The sequence below is a fragment of the Lichenostomus cassidix genome, chromosome 19 (genome assembly GCF_008360975.1).
Source record: "Lichenostomus cassidix isolate B80296 chromosome 19, HeHo_3.0, whole genome shotgun sequence".
Classification (NCBI taxonomy): domain Eukaryota; kingdom Metazoa; phylum Chordata; class Aves; order Passeriformes; family Meliphagidae; genus Lichenostomus; species Lichenostomus cassidix.
In genome coordinates this window covers 8,059,599-8,082,895 of record NC_139499.1, presented here as the reverse complement: position 1 = coordinate 8,082,895, position 23,297 = coordinate 8,059,599, and the positions used below count along the sequence as shown (strand labels likewise).

Below are 23,297 nucleotides of genomic sequence, written 5' to 3'. Positions count from 1 at the left end.
TAAAGATTGAGTCCAACTGTTCCACAGCACTGCCAAGGCCACCACTAACCCATGTCCCCAAGAGTCACATCCACATGTCTTTTAAATCCCTCCAGGGACAGTGATTCAGCCACTTCCCTGGGCAGCCTGTGCCAACGCTTGATAACCCTTTTGTTTTGTTTTTCTGTTTTTGTCAGGAACAAGAATTACTCATCTGCTTTAATGATTCTTGTTAACAGCCACATCTTCCAGCAGGGTAAGGGCAGAAGGTGCTGTTCCCCTCACGATAAGGATCTCCAAAGTTAATGGGAGCTGCATCGAAAGAACTGAAAGTGATGAAGCTTCTACTGGCTTGGCAAGGAACCGAGATGTCAGGAATTGGTGACATTGTTGAGGTCCTCCATGTGCCACTGTCACTGCCACGTAAATCACCAGCAAAAGTGCCAGTGGTGTGAAATTTTAGATGAGCTCTGACTGGGGAAGGGGAGCAGGAACCCTGAGCTAACCCCTGCTACTGCAGCTGGCAGGAATTGTGCTGAGATTTAGCACAGGACTTGGGTTTCAGGAGTCAAACCACAGCCTCAATCAGCCCTAAATAAAAATATATTTATTTCCAGAGCCTGTGCACGCACATGTCTGTGTGTGTATGCCTTTAAAGATAAACCAGCAAGCAGACAGATGTTGATTCATGGATAGTTAGAATTAAAATAGCCTCCTTGCTGATTACACCATTCAGCACAAGGCTTTTTTGTCCTATTTGATGTTATTTTTTTCATTGCTGAATGCTACAACATTGTCTCATCTCCAATGTCCTTTAACACCATGTTCATAATGCCACAAAGGTACTAATTGACCAGAACATTCCAGCGTTTATATTAAGACTTCTATCATGCAAAAGTAACATAATAAATGGCTGGGTTTGCCTGTGCTCTTTATCTGTAGATAGGTAGCTATAATCCCCAAATCTCTCTCTATCCCAATCCCTCTGTTTTATCTCCAAAACAATACTGCAAAAATACACAACAAACCCTGCTTACATTATGCCATATTAAAAGCTCAGCAGAATTCCATTAAATAGCTACATTTGCTTTGTTTGAGATTACAAGCACAGATCTCCCTCTTTCTGGCAATCCATAACCCAAGATATTTGGCACTCTATCAACAATTCCAGCCTTGGAAGGATTATAGATGTGCTGACAGTTAAAGGGAGTTAGAGTTCCCTGCCTAAGATAGATAAGTAGCATGTACTCTTTGATAAGTCCTATCAGAGCCCCACTCTGACAGGAATTCCTCCACGATGCCACTAAATCTTGCACCGTGAAGCTCATTAAAGGAGCTGCCATTTGTCCCACCAGAGCCTGAACTCCCCTGCCTCCAGTAAATATATTCCATTTCTTTCCCCAATTACATACACACTGCTTTATATTCCAGATTCACAATATATTCAGGGGGCTGGCAGGGGGGGAAGATGGAAGGCTTTTGTATGAGCACAGAGATCCAACCCCAGTGCTTAATCTGGTGAGCTGTAAGACAAAGCTGTCCGGTGGCTTTGTGTCAGAGGAATGAGCTGAGCAGTACAACACAAATTCTACTGTTTGTAAACATTTCATTCCCATCGTTTGCACGGGGTTGCTGTGTTGAAATGAGGAGTTTCTGGAGAAACACTGCAGCTGGGGGGGTTAATTCTCAGCTCTGCAGTGATTGCTCCCCGTGCCAGGTTTTTGCAATAGCATTACCCACACACGCAGAGCACGAGGAGCCAAGCCAGCTCCATTCAGAAGCAGCAGATCTAAGTTGACTGAACATTTTTCTCCTACAGGAATATCACGATGAGAGGTTCTGCAGAATTTGGTCAGACTTGTACTCACTTCACCGGATGCTACACCAGTACGAAATCCATTCTGAAATCTCTCCTTGCCTTCAATATAATTGGTAAAACAACAGAGCCCCAGCAGCAAAAGCCTTGCTGTATGTGTAATGAAGATCTCAGATCAAACATCTCAACAGATTCTCTTAAAATAAGTGTATTATAATTTCCTAGATTATTACCTGCCAAAGCGCAGTGGGTGGGCTCTGAAGGCCTACGCTGTCAGGAATCCCAGGTTCTTAGAATCCTGTCATATCTGTCTGCATCCACCCCCTCAGTGTTTCCAGTTTCCCTTCTTCTGCTTCTGAAAGTAATTCCCTTGGTAGCTGTCACATTAAGATATTGGGATACAGCCTTCCCGCTGCACTCCTGGATTCCAGCTGAACCTGACTGTCAAGTTCACTAACAGAAAGTGAATACAACCTCCTCCAGCGCCTTGAGATTAATTTGCCTTGAGCTAATGAAAGTCAATTTCTAATTTCAACCCTTAATTGTGATCAATAGGGCTTGAATGAAACTTATCCAGACAAAGAGGGAGAGAACTGATAGGCAGAATCCATATCCAATGTGGCCATTTAGGATTCTGTGCCAGCCAGGTTGGAGCCTTCAAGTTGAGGTATTTTTCAGAAACAGGGAGATGACAGCTCAGAGTTATCACAGGAGCAGATCTGGTGAAGTTGAAGAGCACAGGAAATGGGTTTAGAATCCCACATATTGTCACTGTTTTTTACATAAATGGACATTCCACAAGGTGCCCTCCTACAGTTTATTGGGAGAGATTTGTTCCCTGCAGGTGTTAAGGGCTAACTCCTGACTGAGCCATCACCTCCGACCCTTCACTCCCTCCCTTTTACTCAAAGTCACCTTAGAGCATGGACAGCTCATTTCAGTTCCTATGGCAGCCTCTGAGACACAATCCAGGGAAAAACTTCACAATTCTCCTGCATTCTTAATTCAGAACAAACCAAATCATCACAAGACCTTACACATACACACACTAACACATCATTTAACCAATTCTGTATTTTTAGTAAGCTTACAATCACGTTCTTTTTAACTAAGAAAACTAATTTGATCTTATTGGTGGCTCATGGACAAAATTGTTTTCTTCCTTGGCTACAGATAAAAGCTGTTATAGACAGCTGTGCTGTGAATTTTTGTGCTTTTTTGTTATTATTATTGAACACCATGGCCAATATTTTGCAGAGATAAAATAATCAGAATTCTGTTTTCAAGCCTGACATCAAGGCAACACTTCTCCAAGTGCTTTATGTTGCTGTTTTTCGGGAACTTTCCTGGATTGTTGTTCCCACCAGTGTTGCGATGAGGACAACAATTTCAGGCACTCCAGTGTAAAATTTCCTTCTCGTGTCACTTCCCCTTGCTCTAAGTGAGACTAGCAGCTTGTATTTGCTACTCACACTCACAGTAGTAGTCTCTCCTCTTTTCACAGGTAGTACTACAATGGTTTTATAACTACACACAGAAAGCAACAGTAAAAATAACAGTAAAATTAATCAGCATTGTATCTATTTTAAAAATACTGCCTTATCATGCATGTATTTTTGTTTTCCTCAGGTTAGGATTATAACAAATGAATAATGAACCTTTGCAAGGAAATACAGAGAGAGGCATCTTCCTCATACAATTGGCTGTGTTCACACAACAGAGATGTGTAAACTATCTTTGGATCCAGGAGGTGGGAAAGAACAGATGAATCTGTGGAACAGAATAATACTTGTGGAATGTTTTCTTTCACAGGCTATCCAAGCATGTGGGCTGGAACGTGGAAATGGGGGAGTTACAAATATTCTTAACATACTATACTATATGGTGTATATACTATATAAGTATGGTTAATACTGCAAATTCCTAATTTTGATATTAAATCAAAACATCACTTCACACTTCAACTCTGCCAGCAACAAGCAGAGAACCAGATGCCTTAGAAAGGAGAAAGAACAAATCGAATAATTTCCAGTTCCTCTTGGATATCAGAAAGGACAAATCTACTCATTACCAATCCCATCCAAATCAGTGTAAGTTCATCAGCACCACATTCAGGGGTAACTTTGCCATGTCAATGTCCTTCTGTTTGTTTTGGGATTTCTAAAATATGAGAAATTCTTATTTCCCATTTATAAAACAACAATAGGAACTGGTAGAGGACGATAGATTTATCTTTTCAATCTACTCCTGGAAACATAAAAGCATCTATAGCTGGTTTGACCACAGAAATATTGGATGAACAAGACAATTTGGATCAACTGTTTACCTCGTCAGACTTTCTTTGTCATGGAAGAAACACTTAACACTGGCAAAAGAGAGAGGTGAAACTTGGGAAAGATGACAGTTCTATAAATCCATGGTTAGGATATTTCAGCTGTTGTTCTGTACATTATTGAATAAAAAAGGGAGTATGGTTAAGAATGTGCCGTTTTCCCCAAGGAATCAAACAGAATATACACTTTTTCACCTTGCAGAGGAAGAAGGGGCAGCAGTGCTGTGGTTTGTATCGATTTCAGCTGTCCAGCCTTTAACTGGAACTGATTGGGTGATTAGGTTAAATCAGTGTTTTGCTGGGAGGTTTAAACACAGCCGGTTAGGTGGGAAGCTGGCAAGTAACTGAAGTGGACATCCTGGCAATTCCTTTTAATTGTTTGAGCTGATCCAATGTTTCAGGTCTAATTACTCTCACAATTTTATTTCTAAATTATTTTCAGTTGGCACTGGGTCTGTTACATTTTCTCATTCTGCCCCTTTCTTCTTGAAGTGATACAATGATTACTTGGTTTGGCAGCACTTTCTAATTCACCTTTTCTTCTGCATATTCTTTTTGTAGGAAGTGGCATTTTTAATGCCATTTTTAGATGGGACTTTTCTAGGGGCACAAGGAAAACACTTGTCAAACAAGACTCCCAACCGGATTTGTATTTGTAGCAGCAGCACAGTATAATTATAATTTAATTTATAACTACAGAAAGGCATGAAAACTTTGTCATGGAAAGGGCAGAGGGTGGGGAGTGAAAAGGATTTTCTGAAGTGGAGAAAAATATTTTAATGTTTACTTTTAAACCAAAAGTGATTTGCTCTTTTCTTTTTTTTTCCCCTATAAATTTTTCCAACCTCCTCCCCTGCCTTATGTATTTATCCTTCCTTTTTCCTAGAAAAGTAAAACAAATCATCTCCCTTAAAATAAAGGATAAATATAGAGTAAATTAATTAACTCAATTCTGAGACATAACGGTTTATAAAACTGGAGGATGTGTTAGTTTATTCTTGGATTTAAAAGCAGCAATTTTTGAGGGTCATATCCTGTGCCTTTTTATTTAGCCTAAACTTCCTTTGACAGAACTTGGAAGTCCTTGACATGCAAAAAACTCGGATTAACCTCCATGTGCACTGTGGAACTTGGCATTTCCCTGGAACTTCCCAGGTTTATTGTTGCTACCAGGATCACTACCAAGGTTTAACACCTCTGAATGTTTTCTCTCTGCCAGACAGCCACAGGCAAGAAGAACCCTGTCATACCTCATACACCACTGAAAGGAGACAGTTGAATTATTTCCTCGGTCTCTCCAAAAAACCTTTGAGTGCAGCCTAAACCCTGAAAAGCATCTGTAGCTGGGAGCAGGATATTAATAGCAAACCCACATGAAAGCAGGAGCATGAGAAAGCACCAGATTTCAGATTTAAGTCAGATTTTCTCTGACTTAAAGTAACAGCACAGCCCTGACACCTTGCAGTGACGTCAAGGTACAAACACAGCCCTGTGGAAATAACTTCAGCTCAGAAACTTGGCTGTGAGAAAAAAAAATTGAGTTTCTCGATTCTGCAAACCCATTTCACAGAGATTCTCTAAGGAATGAATGGGAGGAACGTGGGTGGCTCACTCAGGTTTGTGGTATTGTTTAACTCTTTCTTCCTCTTTCTGGTTTGTTGTTTCAAGCTCCCTTGAAGAGCTGGGTTTAGTACCTTTATAAATATAAAGCAGACTTCCTCAAAGTGCTTTCGTTTTTCTTTCTCTACTTCCTGAACAGATGTTCTTTGTTTCAGATGGCAAATTTCTCAGAATTAAAAAGAAAAATAATACTCCCCCCACCACAAGATGTAAATTCCAGAGTTAATATTTTAGGGTTTTGTTCCTGTTAAGATGCACAGACATAGCATGGAAACAGGAATTGGACAACTTCACTAGTTTTCAGAGGATACTAAGTTAAATTAGATAATTTTCAATATGTCAATGCAAAGCTAGCTTTTTATTAAGTAAAGCATATATTTTGTATTGTAGAACATATATCTCTTGTAATTGGTTTCTTTACAGGTCATTGGTTTCTGCATTAAATTTTCAACTAGCTAGGATGAATTTAAGAAGTGTTTCTCACATTTATTGTATTCTACTCTATACACTCCCTGCTCACAAACCTTTCTACTTGCATCTCCCAAGACAGGGGAAGAGTTTGTAAAATTTGAGGGGAGGAGAGAAATATTTTTAGGATATTTAGTAATTTTGTAGGATAAACTATTTTTTTCTCTAATCCCCAGAGCCAGATTTAGAACTTTGTGGCTTAGCTCATGTTTTTGGAGATTCCTCTATTGTGTCATGGACAGCATCAGCATTTATAAAAACAAAGTGAATGTCAATTGCACCAACTCGGTTTTGTGGGGTGCTAAGAGGTACCTAAAAGCAAAAAAATGCTTCTCTAAAATTAGTATACAATGTAATTAGTGAGATTTAAGGCATCCTGTGTGATCATTTGGGTCATTCCTAATCAGCCAAACGGAGAGAGGTTAACAGCAACGAGGAAAGTTGAAAGCACTTCAAATTGGTTCTCAGCTGAACAATGCACTGGGGAAGGGGAGAAGTTACTTAATGCAGGCTCAGCTCCTCTCCAGCCTGGACACACAACCCCAGAGCCTGCAGCTGCTTTTCCCCACTCATCCCAGTGGGAATTGCACTAGTTTTACACAGAAAGAACTCTCACTCTCTGTTTAGATAGAAGACCATTATTTCCATTGATTTACATGGTTTGTACCACTGAGGTAAAAGGTTAAAAGCCAGAGAAAAGAGCTCACAGTTCTGTTTTATCAATGCTCATTTCTACTGGGGGCACTTTCACCAACAATTCAGTTAATGTTCAGATAAATTAATTTTCTTCTAGAATCTAATACTTTGTATATTTTTAAATTTGAATTTTTTAGTGGCAAGAAGAGGAGAGATGAAGTTCATGTTACACCAGGTAAGTCTCTCACTCTCTGTGCATCAAACTCCAGTGAGAAAGCAGAACTAAGAACAACCCAACACCCCATGCTCTGCAAGCACAAAGTGCATCTGTCCCAAACAGGAATGTTCCTCTAATCACTACAAATATTGAGCTACTGATTTCTCATTATCAAATATGTAGGTTTTTACCCAGCTTTTCAGAAAAAAATGGTAGTAAGAGAGCTGAGAGCATAAACTCTTTTAAGACAGAGAGTTTTATAAACAAATACATGTATTCAATCATATTTGCCTCAAACACAATGATGAGATAAACAGATAACAAACACTACTTATAAGAAAAGCATGGAAAAGTCTTAGTTTAAAATATATGTCATGCTCTGTGTGTGTACCATTAGTTTATAACTTACTTATTCCTACTTTTTATGCAGGGTGGAATTTTAGATAATTTATCATTGTTGTCAACTGGGCCCAGAGGTTTCAATAGGAACTGAATGTTTCCCTGGATTTTCAGGTGATCTGTTACAGACTAATAAACCCAATACATTATCTCCAATATTTAGTTAGTTGAGAAAAATCAAAAAAACCCAAAAATTTGTTGAATTTTCAACAAGAGCATGAGGGTTTCAACCTTCCAGAACTTGGAGTTAGGGCTGAAAGGAACAGAACCATTCTGGCAGCTAATTAATACAACATGCAGAGCACTGTGTTTGTAACACTGACGAGGAACAACTCCCCACGTTCATTTCAGAGCTCTGAACCTCAGTAAGAAGGTCACAGCCTGAGGTGAAAGGAACAGCCCTCGAGACAGTGCCAAGAAGTTAAAATGCCAAGGGCCTATTTTTACATGCTGCTTCTATTTTTAGTCACACCGTGATGGAAGTACAGAGCCTATCAAAAAATCATATTCTCAAATGAAAATACCCAAATTCTTTACTGTAAATGAAGAGCAGAAGAAACCAAACTTGAAAAAAATTGTTAGGTACAATTTAACAGGATTTGCTGGATCATCAAAGGCCAGCAAAAACAGCTTCAAAATCATATCCTCCGAGAAAATTAAGGAGCTCTCCACAATTTTACCCAATTAATCAAACATTCCTTTTCTTGTCATTACACTTTCCCACCTCAGGTTTGGGTGCATCCAAGGCCATTTTCCCGTGATCAAAGTTTGTAATCCTGCTCTTCCAACAAAACCCATCCAACTTCAGAGTGCACAGAGAGTTCAGAGCTGGGAGCAACACCACAGCTTCAAATGCTGCTTCAGTTACTCAATCATTACTTGCCCTCAGCTGTTTTCCATCCAATATAAACACAAACTGAGGTAATCCTGCAATCTGGTTAACTTGTTTAACTTCTGTATTAATTATAGAAGTACCCAAGGGCAGCTATTTCCCACGCACTCCTAATTTATGGCTCTGATGATTACTTCTTTATAAAATGTCTTATTAAAGGCGGGTAATGTTGTTTCTTCTTAATGAAGTACAAAGGCACGGCAGAAATGTTTCTGTAAAACAAGTCCACAGTCTGCAATCATTTTATCTAATCACCAGTGTGTTATAACAACAAAAATCTGGAATATTTGGTTAGTAATTGAGATTTCAGCCAAGGCAAACAGGAGGCCCTGCACTACAACATGTAGCAATGGCCATTTAGCAGTGTAATGGGTTCCTAACATGTCACACACACATATTGTCCAGCATACATTTATTTTGGTAATAATTTGCATTACATAATCATGATTGCATTGCATAAGATGGTCTTGCAGCATGCTTCAAAGAACATTTAATGTTTTAAACTGCTAACTCCATTTCAGCCCATTTCTCACATGTCTTTCTTAGACAGCGAGGAGAAAACAAATCAAAAAGGAGCAGCACCAAACAATGGGAAGAAAGAAAATGGTGTGGAACAGAGAATATTTCAGAGTATCAAATACAGTAATAAATAGCATTCTCATTATTTCTGTACTGCATGCCCTGTTGCTTTTGCTTTCAATGTGATCATGTAAGCAGTTTAGGCAGAGAACAGAAATGAATGGGAGTGAATACCACTGACACAGCAGCCAAGGCACTGAAACTTCTACTCATAATGCAAAGCAAAATAAAAGTTTAGCCTTATCATCCAGAAAACTATTTTTAAACCTTCTGTGAAAAGAACCACAGCCAAGTTCTTCAAAGAACAGGTGGAGAAATACTCTGCCATTGTTGAAGGGAATTATAATGAGGGATTTTAAGGAGAAAAGTGTTCTGGGCAGAATGTTTTGTGCAAAAAGGAATTACCAAACAAACTCTCCAGAGGAATGAAGCTCATCACATCCAAAAGCTAGAGTCAAAAGTAGTTCCACACAATGGCCAATAAGGTTTTAATTTCAAAAGTGGTTGTACAAGGTCCAAAAGAAGAATGTGTTAGCACAGATCTAATCCTTCAGTCAGTTTGTCCTCAAAAGCAAACAGCCTCACTTAGGAGGAGCAGAATCTGTGCAAATTGCTCTTGGGTCAAAACAAATCTTGGTGTGCAAAGCTCCTAACAACATTAATTCCCTTTAATGTGTTGTACTACCAGCAACGTTCATTGAAATAAAAGCTCTGGAATGAATATATTTCCATAATCTGTTCTCTAAGAATGATTTTTTTAACGCTATATAAAGCAACTTCCAAGCATAGTCACCCTCATGCTTGAAAAACTCAGCATCCTTTTAATCATAAAGTAGTAAGTTTTGAAATGTCAACCTATATGTTAACCATTACAAAATGTAAATCTGCAATTTAGATAGCTCATTTGAGCTGATATTCTTTTTCAAAATGAGTATCAAAATATTTGATTTCCTTCAGTATTTTTAAAAGCGTGGGAGCCTGAGCTGAATGTGCCTCAGAAGCAACAAGAAGAATCCCTCAATGTGTAGAGAATTTGTTGTGTTTTTGAAAATGTTTATGTCTAAACACCATTTATTTGTAGATTAGAATGATTTCCAGGCTAAAGGGGATGAAATGTGTGTGCCATGACATCCCCATCATCCAGGGATCTTTTCAGGAGTGACAAGGCACTAACAGCAATACTGAAGCTCTCTTGGCTTTCTGCACACTCCTGTGGGATGATTTAGGATTTCTTTACAGAGGAACACCAGGATTTCTAGCACCCAAATCCCTTGGCTCTGATGTCAGCAGCCTCAGCCATACCCAGCCAGCTCAACAACACCCTCTGGAAGGGATTCCTGACCTTGGAGGAGCTCCTGTGAGATGTTAACACAGCTACAGCCTGGGGGTGGGAAATCCCAGAGTGGTTAGGGTTGGAAAGGACCTTACAGATCATCCAGTGCCACCCCTGCCATGGGCAGGGACACCTTCCAGTGTCCCAGGCTGCTCCAAGCCCTGTCCAACCTGGCCTTGGACACTGCCAGGGATCCAGGGGCAGCCACAGCTTCTCTGGGCACCCTGTGCCAGGGCCTGCCCACCCTCACAGGGAACAATTTCTTCCCAATATCCCATCTAACCCTAGATTAGACTAAATATTCCTAATATCGAGTCTAAATTGAATGTTCTCTGTCCAATCTCATTATCCATTAGAAAATGCCCCAACCAGGTGCAGCCAATATCCACTCCTGTCATTCAATGTGGGCACAGGCCAATATTATCATTTCTATTGTAAACCCTCACAAGAGATGATGAAAAAAGCACCGTGTTAAAAAGGCTGGAATGACTTTTTGTTGGTCCTTGTGATTAATATTAGACATGGCAAGCAGTTAATTATATTTCTTAAAAGGGCTTTGAGATTGCAATCAATAGAATTGATTAAAAAAGACAAATTATGAAGGAGTAAAACATCACAGCCTATTTAAGATGATGCTAAGAAAGCCAATCCAGCATCATATATGAATTCCAACTTCAAGTGACAGCAGTTACAGCTTTCACATGATAGAGGTTCAGAGAGCAAGTTTAAAACATGTACATCTGCTTTTTCAAGGGAGAGAATTCTGTCATTTCAAATATTGCAATGTTTTGGAATCTAAGGTATTCTGTGAATGTTGCACAGTATTCTGTGAAGAATTCTTAAAGGACAGTGCTTAGAAGTTTTTCTTTTCACGTTCCAAGTCCAAGCAAGATTTTTGCAATCCCTAAAATAATCGTGTTGTCATCAGGGACTTAGTTAAGCACTTCAGATGATGCAACAAGAAATTTTAGTTTTATTTTACTTACCATCTTCTGCAAACTCAACACACGAGAAGGAGGCTTACTTCCTAAGCTTGTTCAAATGAAATTTGAATTCCTAAATGAACACTTGAAAGCAAAAATGTTTTACCAAAAGTAAACCTGAATCTAGAAATTATACCAACGCAAAGCTTGGGGGAAAAGAGGAAAAGAAAAGCAAGAATGACATACAGTTGAATTTTTCAAAGCAGATTTGCTCTTCCTAGTGACACAACTTGTAAGAATCTGGTCTCCCTTAGCAAGCACAACTTTGCTGATTGGTTTTTCAGAGGTCTTGTCGAGAAGCAGCTTTTAAAATGCATCATATTTAATAAAAGTATCAGTAGGAAGAGATCAGAGCATGATCTGTAACTTCCTTACATCGAGTTAGTAAGTTCTTCCTTTAAGATGAGTCAGAAATCAGGGCTGCTCCTGATTCAGCAGGAACAAGTGATGAGGTCTCATATTTAACAGATTAATGCCTTGGTAGATTTGTTTCCACAGAGAAACTATGTAAATTGTATCTTTTTCTCTTGAATAAGATGCTGCAGCTATAGCCTGAAAGTTCATTTTGTGGTAATCAGCCAATGTTCCAAGGCAATCCCTTTTTGGCTATTTCCTTCAGCTAATGCACCTCCTACTGATGGGTTTCATTCTGTGGATGGTCACTAAGAAAACACACAGTGCCCATTTTGTGGCATTTAGACAGATAGAAAGATTACATTAATCTAATTTTCCAAGCATATGTTCCCTCTAGAAAAAAAAACAAACCAGGAACTAGAGACCTCAAAGGGGAATATGAGTCTTTTGGAAAATAGCAGGAAAATATCATAAATAAGAACTCCTCGACACTGATCTACACAGTGGCAGAAAACCATTATATTTTTTCATGATTAGCAATATGTTCTCATTTCTGAGATGGTCTTACTTTCCTCAAAAAGATCTAAAGCTCTGTGCTTAAAATAGCTGAAAAACAGCTGTTGGATTTTTCACAGCAATGGGTTTTATCCTCATGCTACAGAGAATGCAAACCACTCATTTGACTAATATATAGTTGCAGAAAACATGCTTTCAGAATAGAGTCTCTCCTGCTAATGACAAACCAAGGAAATATTCCCTTTTACATGAGTTTTCATGTGCTTTTTCATTTGTTTTGTTTTGTTTGTTTTTTAACACTATCATAGCTGTTTGGCACAAGAGCAGCTTTACTCATATGCATGAAGTTTCCCACCTCTGGAACCACTGACCAGTTGAGCCCTTGGCTGTAAAGAGTGAAAACATTCTGCTTTTGCCTGTTTTACAGTCTTGTCACATTTTAAATTTCTCTGGTGACTGGAGATTGTACTAAAAATACAGTACCTTACCTGAAGAATACTTTTGCATATTTGCACTTACCTCAGTTTCCACCATCATTCAAGAAAAAGCTATTTCAGTTCAGTTCTGTCTTAAGAGTCATTAGATTTGGCTTACAATATTTTTAAATGTCTTATTTAAGCTGTCAGGAAAGTATTTTCTTGCAACATGATCCCCTGCTCCTACCTGTTTTGAGATAGACATTGGTTTTTGCCTAGAGGAGGAAACCTGCATTGATTTTGCCACAAACAAAGCCAAGAGATGCTCCATTCAGTGGCCATCCAAAGATTTATATTGAAAGCTGGCAAAACCCGAAGAACCACAACCTGGCAGGAGCTGTCTCTATAAAAAGAATCCTCTCAAAATTTCTTTTTTTTTTTTTTTAATCCTTACTAATTTCAGCCATGAATATGAGCTTCAGAAACTGGGGAATCTGGGGTATGGGGACAGGCAGAGAGAGAGAAGGGGTGGGGGGAGGAATTCCAGCTCAAAATAATTTCATACTTATACTTCAAATAATCCTTCCAAATAATCTGCTCCACGTCTAAAACTTTATTCCCACTAACGTGACTTTGGATTTCACAAGTCTGTTTAAAAATAACCCAACAAAACACGTCCTAAATAGGTAGAAGGGACTTGCCTCTCTGCTCTCTACCACATCCTATGAATGTGCTGCTGTATTCCAGAGACTTTCCAAAGGTGGCAGGGCGAGCATGTGTGAATAGGAGAGCTTTGTCCTCTGCAGCTATCATTGTGTTCTCCCTCTCGTCCACAAACGCAGAGGGCAGAGGAGAACTGGATAGAAACAGACTGTGCAGTTGTAAAACCCCGTTCTTTTCTCTCTTTATTTATTTATTTCTGCGACTGAGTAACACCTCTCATTACAATTACCGGCTCAATGGCAGAAAAGCTCCCCGGTGTGCTGTGCAGATTTTCACAGCTTCATTTGTCTCCTCCTGTGGCATCAGTTTAAAAAGGTTCCTAAAGAATCGCCACTAACAGCCGCTTCTATTTCGAGCCTTCAAAGCCGGAGCTGAGCACAATGCAAGGCACTGGGAACTGATCTTTAGGTTTCAGTCCACAGACTTTCCACACTGGGAATAGATCCCATCTGTTTCCTCTTTATGCACCAGCCTTTAGAAAGCACAGATCTGGAAACTGCCTCCGTACAGAACCGAGTATAGCCGGCTTTCCCCAGCTGACGGCAGAAAAATCCCCATGATTATGGATAGCTCTCTCCCAAGGCTTTCTACTCTTTTCTCCCCGGTCTGTGAATAAGCGGTGTGGTTTCCTCCATGTGCGGTGGTTTTTTAGGAAGGGTGAAGGGGCTGCACCGCCTCTCTCTCCTCGCCCCTTCTTGGCAGAGCTTTCCCCATTTACAAACCCTCACAGAGGGAGCATTTCAATTTCAAACCCCAGCACAATCAACCACAGGCAAAGCCCCCTCTTGCTTTGGCACCAGAGCGTGAGACATTTCCCCCAGCGCTCGCCCTCCCCAGCAAGCTGCTCTCCAGATGGATGCTCGTGGCTCTCCCTTGTCTCTTCCCTTTCCCTGTCCCGGCCGGAGGGAAGCAGAGGGCACCGAGCAGAGCATTCTTTGGGGCAGCAGCACAGAGCAGGACGCTGTGACCCCGGGCTGCTCAGCACCACCGAAGTCCTGAACTCTTTTGCCTCAGGGATCCTTGTCCTCTCTTCCCTCCCTCAGCCCCGCATTCCGGGGTCCCCTCAGCCTCACACGAGAGGATCCCTCAGCCTCACATTGAGGGTTCCTCAGCCATACATTGAGGGTTCCTCAGCCCCACACTGGGGGCTCCCCTCAGCCCCACACTGGGGTTCCTGTTCCCCACATTGGGGAGTCCCTCAGAGCTACACTGGAGAGTCCCTCAGCCTCACACTGAGGAGTCCCTCGGCCTCACACTGAGGGTCCCCTCAGCCCCGCGCCCTGCCCCGCTCCCCTCAGCCCGGCACTCACTACTTGTAGAGCTGCTGCAGGCAGAGGTCCAGGCACTCGCCCTCCACCTCCTCCTCCGTGATGTACTCCGAGAGCGGCCGGGGCAGCGAGGGCAGCGGCGGGGGCGGCGGCGGCGGGGCGGGAGGCTGAGGGTCGCCGGCTTCGCCCTCGCCGCCTTCTCCCTCCTCCGCCTCGGCGGCCGCTCCCGCTTCTCCCTCTGCCCCGGGCTCCTCGTCAGCCTCGCCCGCGGCTTCGGCAGCTGCCGGCGGGGGCGCCGGCTCGGGCTCGGGCTCCGGCTGGGGCTCCGGCTCTACCCCGAAGGGCCCGCGGAACTCGCCCAGGAACAGCTCGAGGAAGCGGCGGTAGGTCTTCTCCTCCGCGCTGCCGCCGCCGCCGCTGCCCGAGCCGCCCGCGGCCATCGCTTCGCATTCCCGGCCGCCCGCCGGCGGATCAGCACTGCGCCCGCAGAGAGCTCCCTGCCCGCCGCCTCCTCCTCCTCCTCCTCCTCCTCCTCTCCCTCCCTCCCGCCGCCTGCGCGCGCGCTCCCGAGCCGGGCCCGCGGGGCCGCGCACGCCGCGGGGGGTGTGAGGGGGGGGGCGCGCCCGGGCGGCGGGAGCGCGCGCGGCGCTGAGGGGGCCCGGCGGGGTCCGGCGGCCGGCCGAGGGGGCGGCTCGGGCCGCGGAGCCGGCGGGGGAGCGGCGGCAGCCGCGCCGCTGTGATGAGTCATGCGAAGGCAGCCAGACGCGTAGGTTCCTCACAGGAACCCGGAGGAAACCTGAGCGCACATCGCCTGTTACCTAATCCCTGCCTCCTTCGGGGCTTCCCTGGAGCTTCCGCCGCCGCCGCCGGCGCCTCCGCCGCCCGGGCTCACCCCGCCGTGAGGGGACGCCGCTGTCCCGCCGAGCCGCGGGCCGGGCCGGGGCCGGGAGAGCCTCGGGGAGCGGGTTTGGCATCGGAGCGTGAGGGAAAGTGGCCGTGGAAAAGGAAGAGGGTAGGTTTAGTTCAGGTGTTGGGAAGGAATTGTTCCCTGGGAGGGTGTGAGGCCCTGGCGGAGGCTGTCCAGAGAAGCTGTGGCTGCCCAAGGCCAGGCTGGATGGAGCTCTGAACACTCAAATTCAATGGAAAGCATCCCTGCACGTGGCAGGGCTTTGAATAGATGATCTTTAAGGTTCCTTCCAACCCAACCCATTACATGATCCTCTGATAAATTGTATATTACACAATATCCACACATTCCATGCTCTGGCGAAGGAGAACTCGTGAGAAACTGAGGATGCTACATCAACCAAAACTTAAAAGACAACCCGTCAGTGGGAGACAAACTGTAGTGAATATTCTCTTGCTGTCTGATAAATGTCTTTCGTTTGTGAAAGGCATTTTGGCTTGTTTTATTCATTGCTGGTTGAGAGCTATTTTCCGAGTTATCGGGTTCATGAATACCAATAATGAACAGGTATAATTGCCACACGTTTAAAATACCTTGTACACATGGGAGGGAACGATATCCTTAATGTCAGATATACCTTGAAAAATGGCCAAATCGCGAGCCTCATAAACAAAAATATCCTCAAATTTTTATGTATTGTAACAAGGACAGTATCTTGCTGAAACCTGTTGTTCTCTGCATTGTAGTAATTACCTCTGCATGTCAGGTGCTCCTGTAAATCTGTCTTCTCTTTGGTGAATTATTTTAGAGCCAAACTAATTTTAGAATATTTCCGGCAACTGCATCGACTGATCATATTGCAATCTTGTGAATATGTAAAAGCCCTGAGAGTTAAAAATGTGATTGTCACAGTTAGTCTTAGTCTTTCACAGCCAACAGTGACAGAAAATCGCATCCTTTCTCCTGGAAGATTATCTCTGAGCAATATTTTTCTTTAGACCATTTCTATATTTTCAATTTAACGTTCATTTATTTAGGGAATGCCAGGTGGGTTTGAAGGGTAAGAGACATTGCAGTTCTTTTTGAGTGGAAAGCTCCCAGTTGCAGCTGACGATGTCATTGCTGGATTTTGTTTTTTATTTTTTTAGGTTTGTGTGTTCTGCATCATCAGTGAGTCACAAGCCCCGGGAGGATGCATATCAATGCAAGTATCACAAAGCAGTTCTAACTTCATGATTAGTTGTTTTTCTCTACGAATCCAGAGGCAGTTGGAGTTTCTAAGAAACTATAATCCAGATAATCTTAGTGTAATGTTATCTGAATTCTAAAAATTCCTATTATTACGATATCTTAAGGAAGTAACAGCTAATTCAACAAGATGCAAGGCAAACATCATGTTGTCTGACAAACAACAATTAAAAATATCTAAGAAGAGGTTTGAAAGCATTCAGGCAGCCTTTTTCTAAAAAGATTTCTTAATTTTATATATTTTTAGTTGTTTCTAACAGCGCAGAAGAGTATCTGGGAGTAATACCTACTCTGTTTCATGCTGAAATGTTAAAGTTACCAGATGTCCTTGATTCATCTTGGCAGTCCCCATGTGCTTTTCATCATTTGTCTCGTGGCAGAAGACACTAATTAAAATGAAATAGAGTAGAACTCCACGCTCAGGACACTTCGTCAACTTTTGGCACTACGGTCAAGTCGGGATTGTTTTGCTCTGATATTAAATAGAGAGCTGATGGCTCCCAGCCATGCTGACATTTGTTTCTGGGAGGGAAAGGTGGAAAACCATTCCCATTAAGCTGGAACGTGGAGCATACGCTCGCTGTGGGTGGTGTGGCTGAGCCAGGCAGGAGGAACCTGCTGGCCCTGCTCTCTGTGGGGCCACTGGGGTGGCCAAATCCCCCAGGAGGAGCCACCCTGCTCCTCAGTGCTGCCCAGAAAAGGAAGCTCTGAGCACAATGTGCTACCCACTGATCCCTCAGAGCGTGTGCTCGGTGCTGTTACAAAATGTTTGGAGTGTTCAGGAACTCTGGGAGCTAAATTTAGAATGCCTGGCTGCACTCTGGAAATCGTTGGGTAGCAGCGGGGTGGATGGTTCTGCTGGGATGAGGGGAGGTGGATGGAATAAACTCACAATTCACAGCATTCTGAGTCTGAGACTGTTGCAATCATATGGAGGATGAGGCTTGCAGCTGACTTGAGAAGGAAACACAGGTGTTTGTATCCTTGTCAGCTTAATCATGTTGCTTTTCTTTTTTCTTTTTTTTTAAAGAACTTTTTACAGTGTTGTTTTGGAAGAAATCTGCTTTATTTTAGCCTTAAAATGATGCCTTCCTCTTTCTCATTTGCTGTTGAGAAATAAGGAGGATTTGAACAGGCCTTGGGGAGGTGGCCTGAATTGTATGGAGGGCAAAAAGAAGTGCTTTTTAATTCTTTGTAACCTTTGGAAGTGACTCCTGTGGGCTGACAAACAGAAGACAAACATGAGTGACACGAAGAATGCTTTGGCAATACTTAATATATCTCTGATATATTATTTGATACCATACAATGAGTTTAATGGGGAAAATCCAATGGTAAATGCCTCTCCAAAGGGATCTCTTTAAAAAGTAGGGCTTTTGCAGTAAACCTGAATTAATATTAGAAGCTGTATTCAGTTTTAATAATTCCATTTGCTTAAGACCAAAGACAGCAAGAATTTGTAAGGAATACAGCAGGAAGGCTCTTGTTGACAGAGTCAACATCCATCAAGCCCCAGCTCATTTTCTTAGGTTCAGTCTGTTCAACTGCAGTTTTAAAAAGCTGAGTAACTTCTGTCACCACAGTTTTACTGGCTCCTTCACCATAATAAATACTGTATTGGGGTAGTTCCTAAGCACCAAAGTCCTTCTCTCATTTTCTTTCTCTTGCTGTTTTTTTTTAAAGTTTTTGAGGTCAAGTCAGCTTTTCCAGATTAATAGTCAACGATTATTCTGAAATATCCCCCATCCATTGCAAAACACAGGATTTCAGGCCTGAATCCCACTTCCAGCTGTCATGGAAATTTCCAGTCCCATTCCAAAGGAAAATTCCATTTTCATCCTTCCATTCAGACCCCTGTTTAGCATAGGGTGTGCTTTGAATTAGTGAGGAACAGGATATTAAGGCTGAAGCCCACTTTTGTTCAGAGGAAGCAATAGCACAGTGACCCCCTCAAATCCCATTGATGCTCTCATTTAGGTGTTCAACAGTGGGTGCACATTCTGCCCTTTTGGATGGAGCATGAAGTCCATCCTGAAACCAGAACAAAGTTTCAGTTGGGTTCCTAATTGGGATTTAAAAGAAGTTGTGTTGGTTCTTCCACAGACTTACTTTTTCTGACTTGTTCATCATCTTGCTGCAGATTGGGTTCCTGGTTCTGTGATATCCTGCTCCAGTCACAAGACCTTGGATTTTACACTCACCTACTTAGAAATGTCTCTTAAATAAATAATTAAAAATCAGCCACTTCCATGGATGTCAGAAACCAAGCACTATTGTGTCCAAAGTGTCCAAACTCTGGGCTTTATTTTTGTTATTTATGTGCTATAAGAGTACAGATAAAATAGAATGGTAGGACTCATAGACTTCCAAGAATGTATGCAGCTGATTCTAACTTCTTTCAGCAGTCTCAAACCCTATGATTTAGCCACGGAAACTTGTGTTCATTTTACAATTAATGAATGAATAACTCTTAAAGAGATAGTTTTATATGATGCAACACATTTACTATCAAAAGTGTAGTAAGCAGTAAGCTTGTCTAGTAGCAAAAAAAAAAAGTGTTACAATCTCATATTGACACGCTGCACTTTATAGATATTATTTTCTTGCTAAGAAGACAACTTGTTCTTTGGCCCAAAGCATTTTATTTTGGTAACATATATGATACAAAAAGAATTACTAAGTCAGTGTAGTTGTAACTGTGTTGCTAAAATTACAGCAGTTCACGCTAAATAAATTAAGGGTATTAGAAGGATATGTGTCAGAAATTTAAACCTCCAAAATAATGCAAACTGAGAAATACTCAAACAACATGTTTGTGGCCTTTGAGAAAAACATCCAGACCCAATTAGAAACATTTCTTGAGGTCTGGAGAGTTTCTTTTTTACTTTCTTATATATGTTAATAAATATTTTAAACATTCCCCCTTCTCATTGTTTGAAACTGAAGAGTAATTTTATTTTTTTTTTTTAATACCCTGATGCTTCTTTGGCTCCATTAAAATCAATGGCAAGTAATTCTTGTAATAAAATGAGCAGTATTAGCTATAACTCTTGAAGGATGACTTAGTAAAATACAGACTTTTCTATGCATCCTTTTGGCACATAATCTAACATTTTTACTACTTGTGTAACGACGGAACTATTGGTTTTAATGCCATTTATTATTTCAATAGGTAGAGTTAAACCTGTGTAGAGCTGGGGCTCTCTGATAGATAGATAGTGGAAATTGTAGGAATATTTCTTGCTGGTGGGAAGCGAGACAGGAGCTGACAGTTTAACAGTGGGTGCATTTGTGGGTGAAATTCAGTACTGGGAAAGGGGCCAGTTCCCGGTGATTTCATTCTTCAGGAGAGAACATTAATGCAAGCATCTTGCTCTAGCCAAGGGAAGCCAAGTCCCCTGACCCTAATCATCCCAAATGAGTCCATGGCCAGCAGCCACAAGACACCGAGTGCCCAGCCTGGGGAGCAGGGTGGAGGGAAGCCCAGGAGCAGGGAGCAGCTGGCTCTGCTTGCTGCAGAGGAGGGCTGGCCAGGCTGCTCCAGGACACTGCCAGCTCCACATTCCCCTGCAGCCAGGCTCCCTGGGCGAGCTCTTAGCAGGCCCTTGTGCTTGAGCTGCTTTGGGAACACAGGCTGACCTCCCTGGGTCTCATCCTGTTAAAAAAAAAAGTGTTATTTCCCTTATGTGCTCTGCTGTAATACTTGTGTTACTGCCATGTCAGCGTTCTGTTTATTCCATTTCCCTCAAGGACAAGAAGGGATCAAACCATACTTCAAAACTTACCACATATATTTCACATAGAATTACATGTGTTAAAACAGTATAACACATCTTAATGTGCTTTCCTAAAGAATTATTGCCCTGAGCATGGTAAAGACAAGCTCTTTTCAGAAGCTGGAGCACAATGACTTGCCCTTCCAACTTTCCTATCTTCTTTTGTTCAGGGAAAAGGTGGGGTTCAAAAGCAGGCAGTAAAGATTTCATCTTTGTTGTTAATCCATGAAATACCTGAGAATAAATCTGATTCTAAATTTAGTCCCCCAGTAAAATAACTAAAGGAACAGGAACTGAAATCCAACAGGAAAATGGTTGTTATATTTCAAATGTACTTTTCTCATCTCTGTATTCAACACTCAGGTTAGTGGCCAAATCCCCTTTCCACATGAATCAATCACTTTGTGATTGACTTCAACAGGAGTCTGATTTCCTGCCTTGAACCTTGGCTACACCTTTGCACCTCCAGTTAAGCTATTTCTTTTCCATGTTTTCTTAAATTTACTCTTGTTAGAGACTAGCTAGTTCCTCAGTATTTCATAATGGAAAAGGTGCAGAACACATCAAATCAGGAATAAATAAATTGTTATTTTCCCTGTCCAAACTAAAGAGTTTCAAAGCAGGACTCAGGGCTTGAGAATTATCCTGTGACCGCAGTGTTTGCCTGTTGCCAAGGCCTGTGGTGGGATCTGGATCCTTCTTGTGGTGACTAAATAAGTTCCTCCACCACAAGTAAATGTCGTCCCCACAAAATGGAATAATTTCAAACTCAGCATGACAGCTAAAGCCCTTGGCTTTCAGCAAACTGGGACTTAAGCAGCAAATCAAGCAACCCATTTTCTTTTTGATGCAGTGCCATGAGGTTGGCTAGTTAGACTCTTACTTTTTTGTGCAGCAATACAATTCTCCTCTGCCCCTCGCTGTTGGGCACTGATGCTGTGACATGCATGAGAATTCCAGGCATATGTGGAAAAAAATCAACTTGCCATGGAAGATTTACCGGTGAGGCAACGGTCAAATTTTTTCTCTCTGCAATTCTGAGCCTGGAACAGCTTCCTTGTCTCCAGCAGATGAGAACGAAATCTGGCTCATTTAATCTAATTTTGTCTCCGCCAACAGATCCTTCTCTCAGTTCTGGTCTGCAGAGCTGATTTTTATAATAGCTTCAATAGGAAGAAAAGAGAGAAAAATTAAAAAATCTCAGCATAGAGAGCCTCCAATGTTTCCTCTGGACATTTTGTAACTCCCACTGTTAACCAGTAACTGTGCATCTTTTTTATTTGAATAATGATGCCCATAACACTGGAAGCTCTAACATTTACTCAGCCAAAACCATTTATCTTGCTATAACAGGATCAGCATCTCAGCTGGGGCTTCTGGATGCTACTCTACTACAAACAAAATTAAAACCACAGTCAGCTGAAATTAATAGTATATGGGAGCCACACTGTTACTCTCCTCATGCACGGAAGGACGTGTGGAGGGTGTTAAATCCCAGCACAGCGCATTGAGAGAAATGGATTTTTCCATAATTACCAAACCCCTTAGACGGCAGGAACCAGGAGAGCTCCCGAAAATACTGCTCCAACATTCCTAATGGATGGTTTTCCTTGTGGCTACGTAGGCAAGAGCTCGGTGCCAGCTCCCCCCTCCTCCTGCTCTGCAATACGTAGGAAGCTTTTATTCCCAAACGGGAGCGTTTGCTTGCTGACATCACATGCGGTAGGATCCTTTTGTTTGCCTGTGTCTCCTGCATTGAAATGTTTGTCTGAGTCACAGATCCCGCTGCCTCCTTTCCCCTGTGTCATGCTGCTTGCTTCAGAGCTTCTCCCTGACTCACAGTTTTTAAATTTTGACACAGCCCCAGTTTGCTGCATGGCAACTCAATACTTTTCCCTTTAATATTTTATTACGTAATTTTTATCTAAACCCTATACTGATGCAAAAATCCCTGCCTTTTTTTAATCTTTTTTTTTTTTTGCAGCCTTTTCTGAATAGAGAGGTTTTATGACTCAGATTCAGCACTGAATTTCGTCTCAAGGCAAAGTCAGTTTAGTGTATACTAAATTAAAAATTTAAGATAGTGACTTCCACAACTTGAATTCTCCATTTAGCTGCTGGCTGAGTTTCCTCAGCTCTAACGTTACCGAGTGCGCTGCCAAAAGGGGTCATCTCTGTGCATGTGTACAAACACTTCTCATAATTGAAGTAATTACTATTTTGCAGTGCAGCACCTTTCTTCTCCTCTAATAATCTCCTCGATTTGTTTTCTCTTAATAAAAAGAGGACAAAAAGCTGCTGTGCTTTCAGTGTACATTCATTCTCTGGCTTTACACTCTGGAGCTGCTGATATTGCTGGTGCCTAAGTCTGGGTTTCCTCTTTATTACAGCCACGAACAAAGGAGATCCTGATTACAGCATGAAATGAAATGAAGAACATGGAAGTCAGGGCTATGCAGCAGTTTGGTTCAAGCCTGAGTCATGGTAAAATATTCCCACTTACTGAGACAGGAACATAAAATTATCGTGCTGGATTAGATCTTTTGTCCTTCAGATCCAGTCTTTCATCTCTGTTGTTGCCTGTACAGGATAAATGAGAAGTTCAAAGCAGAGCTTTGCTTGTCCTTGACCAAGGACTTTGCGGCAGGTGAGGGCTAAAGCCCCACTCTGGTGTAGCACTGAAAGCTGCATTTCTCTTCCAGCATCCACTGCCTGTGTCCTGCTCTGAGCCTGTGGTGAGCACAGAGCTGCATCCAACCTCCTTAAAATTCAGGTGCACACAAAGCCAGATGACTGAGCCACACGCCTGTCATTAGATGTGCTGTGCTAGAGGCT

At 42.1% G+C, this 23,297-nt stretch overlaps 1 protein-coding gene and 1 long non-coding RNA gene across 4 annotated transcripts in view; one reads left to right on the top strand and one right to left on the bottom strand.

Moving 5' to 3' along the window:
• Positions 1 to 15,052, bottom strand: part of PPM1E (protein phosphatase, Mg2+/Mn2+ dependent 1E) — a 58,574-nt gene extending 43,522 nt beyond the window's left edge. For 2 of the 3 annotated variants that reach the window (XR_014855739.1, XM_085078448.1), the window contains exon 1: positions 14,574 to 15,052. Coding sequence is in view for 2 of the 3 variants with exons in the window: in XM_085078448.1 (XP_084934574.1) it covers positions 14,574 to 14,971 (398 nt within the window). In the remaining variant the exon portion in view is untranslated. Of the gene's footprint in view, positions 1 to 8,191; positions 8,331 to 14,573 lie in introns of those variants that run through there. The other variant, XM_085078449.1, reaches the window with a different exon arrangement.
• On the top strand, positions 15,049 to 23,001 carry LOC146429224 (uncharacterized). The gene is made up of 3 exons (XR_014855740.1): positions 15,049 to 15,543; positions 16,587 to 16,642; positions 22,853 to 23,001. It is a non-coding gene; the product is annotated as an uncharacterized LOC146429224 (long non-coding RNA).
• The last annotated feature ends 296 nt before the right edge of the window (positions 23,002 to 23,297 follow it).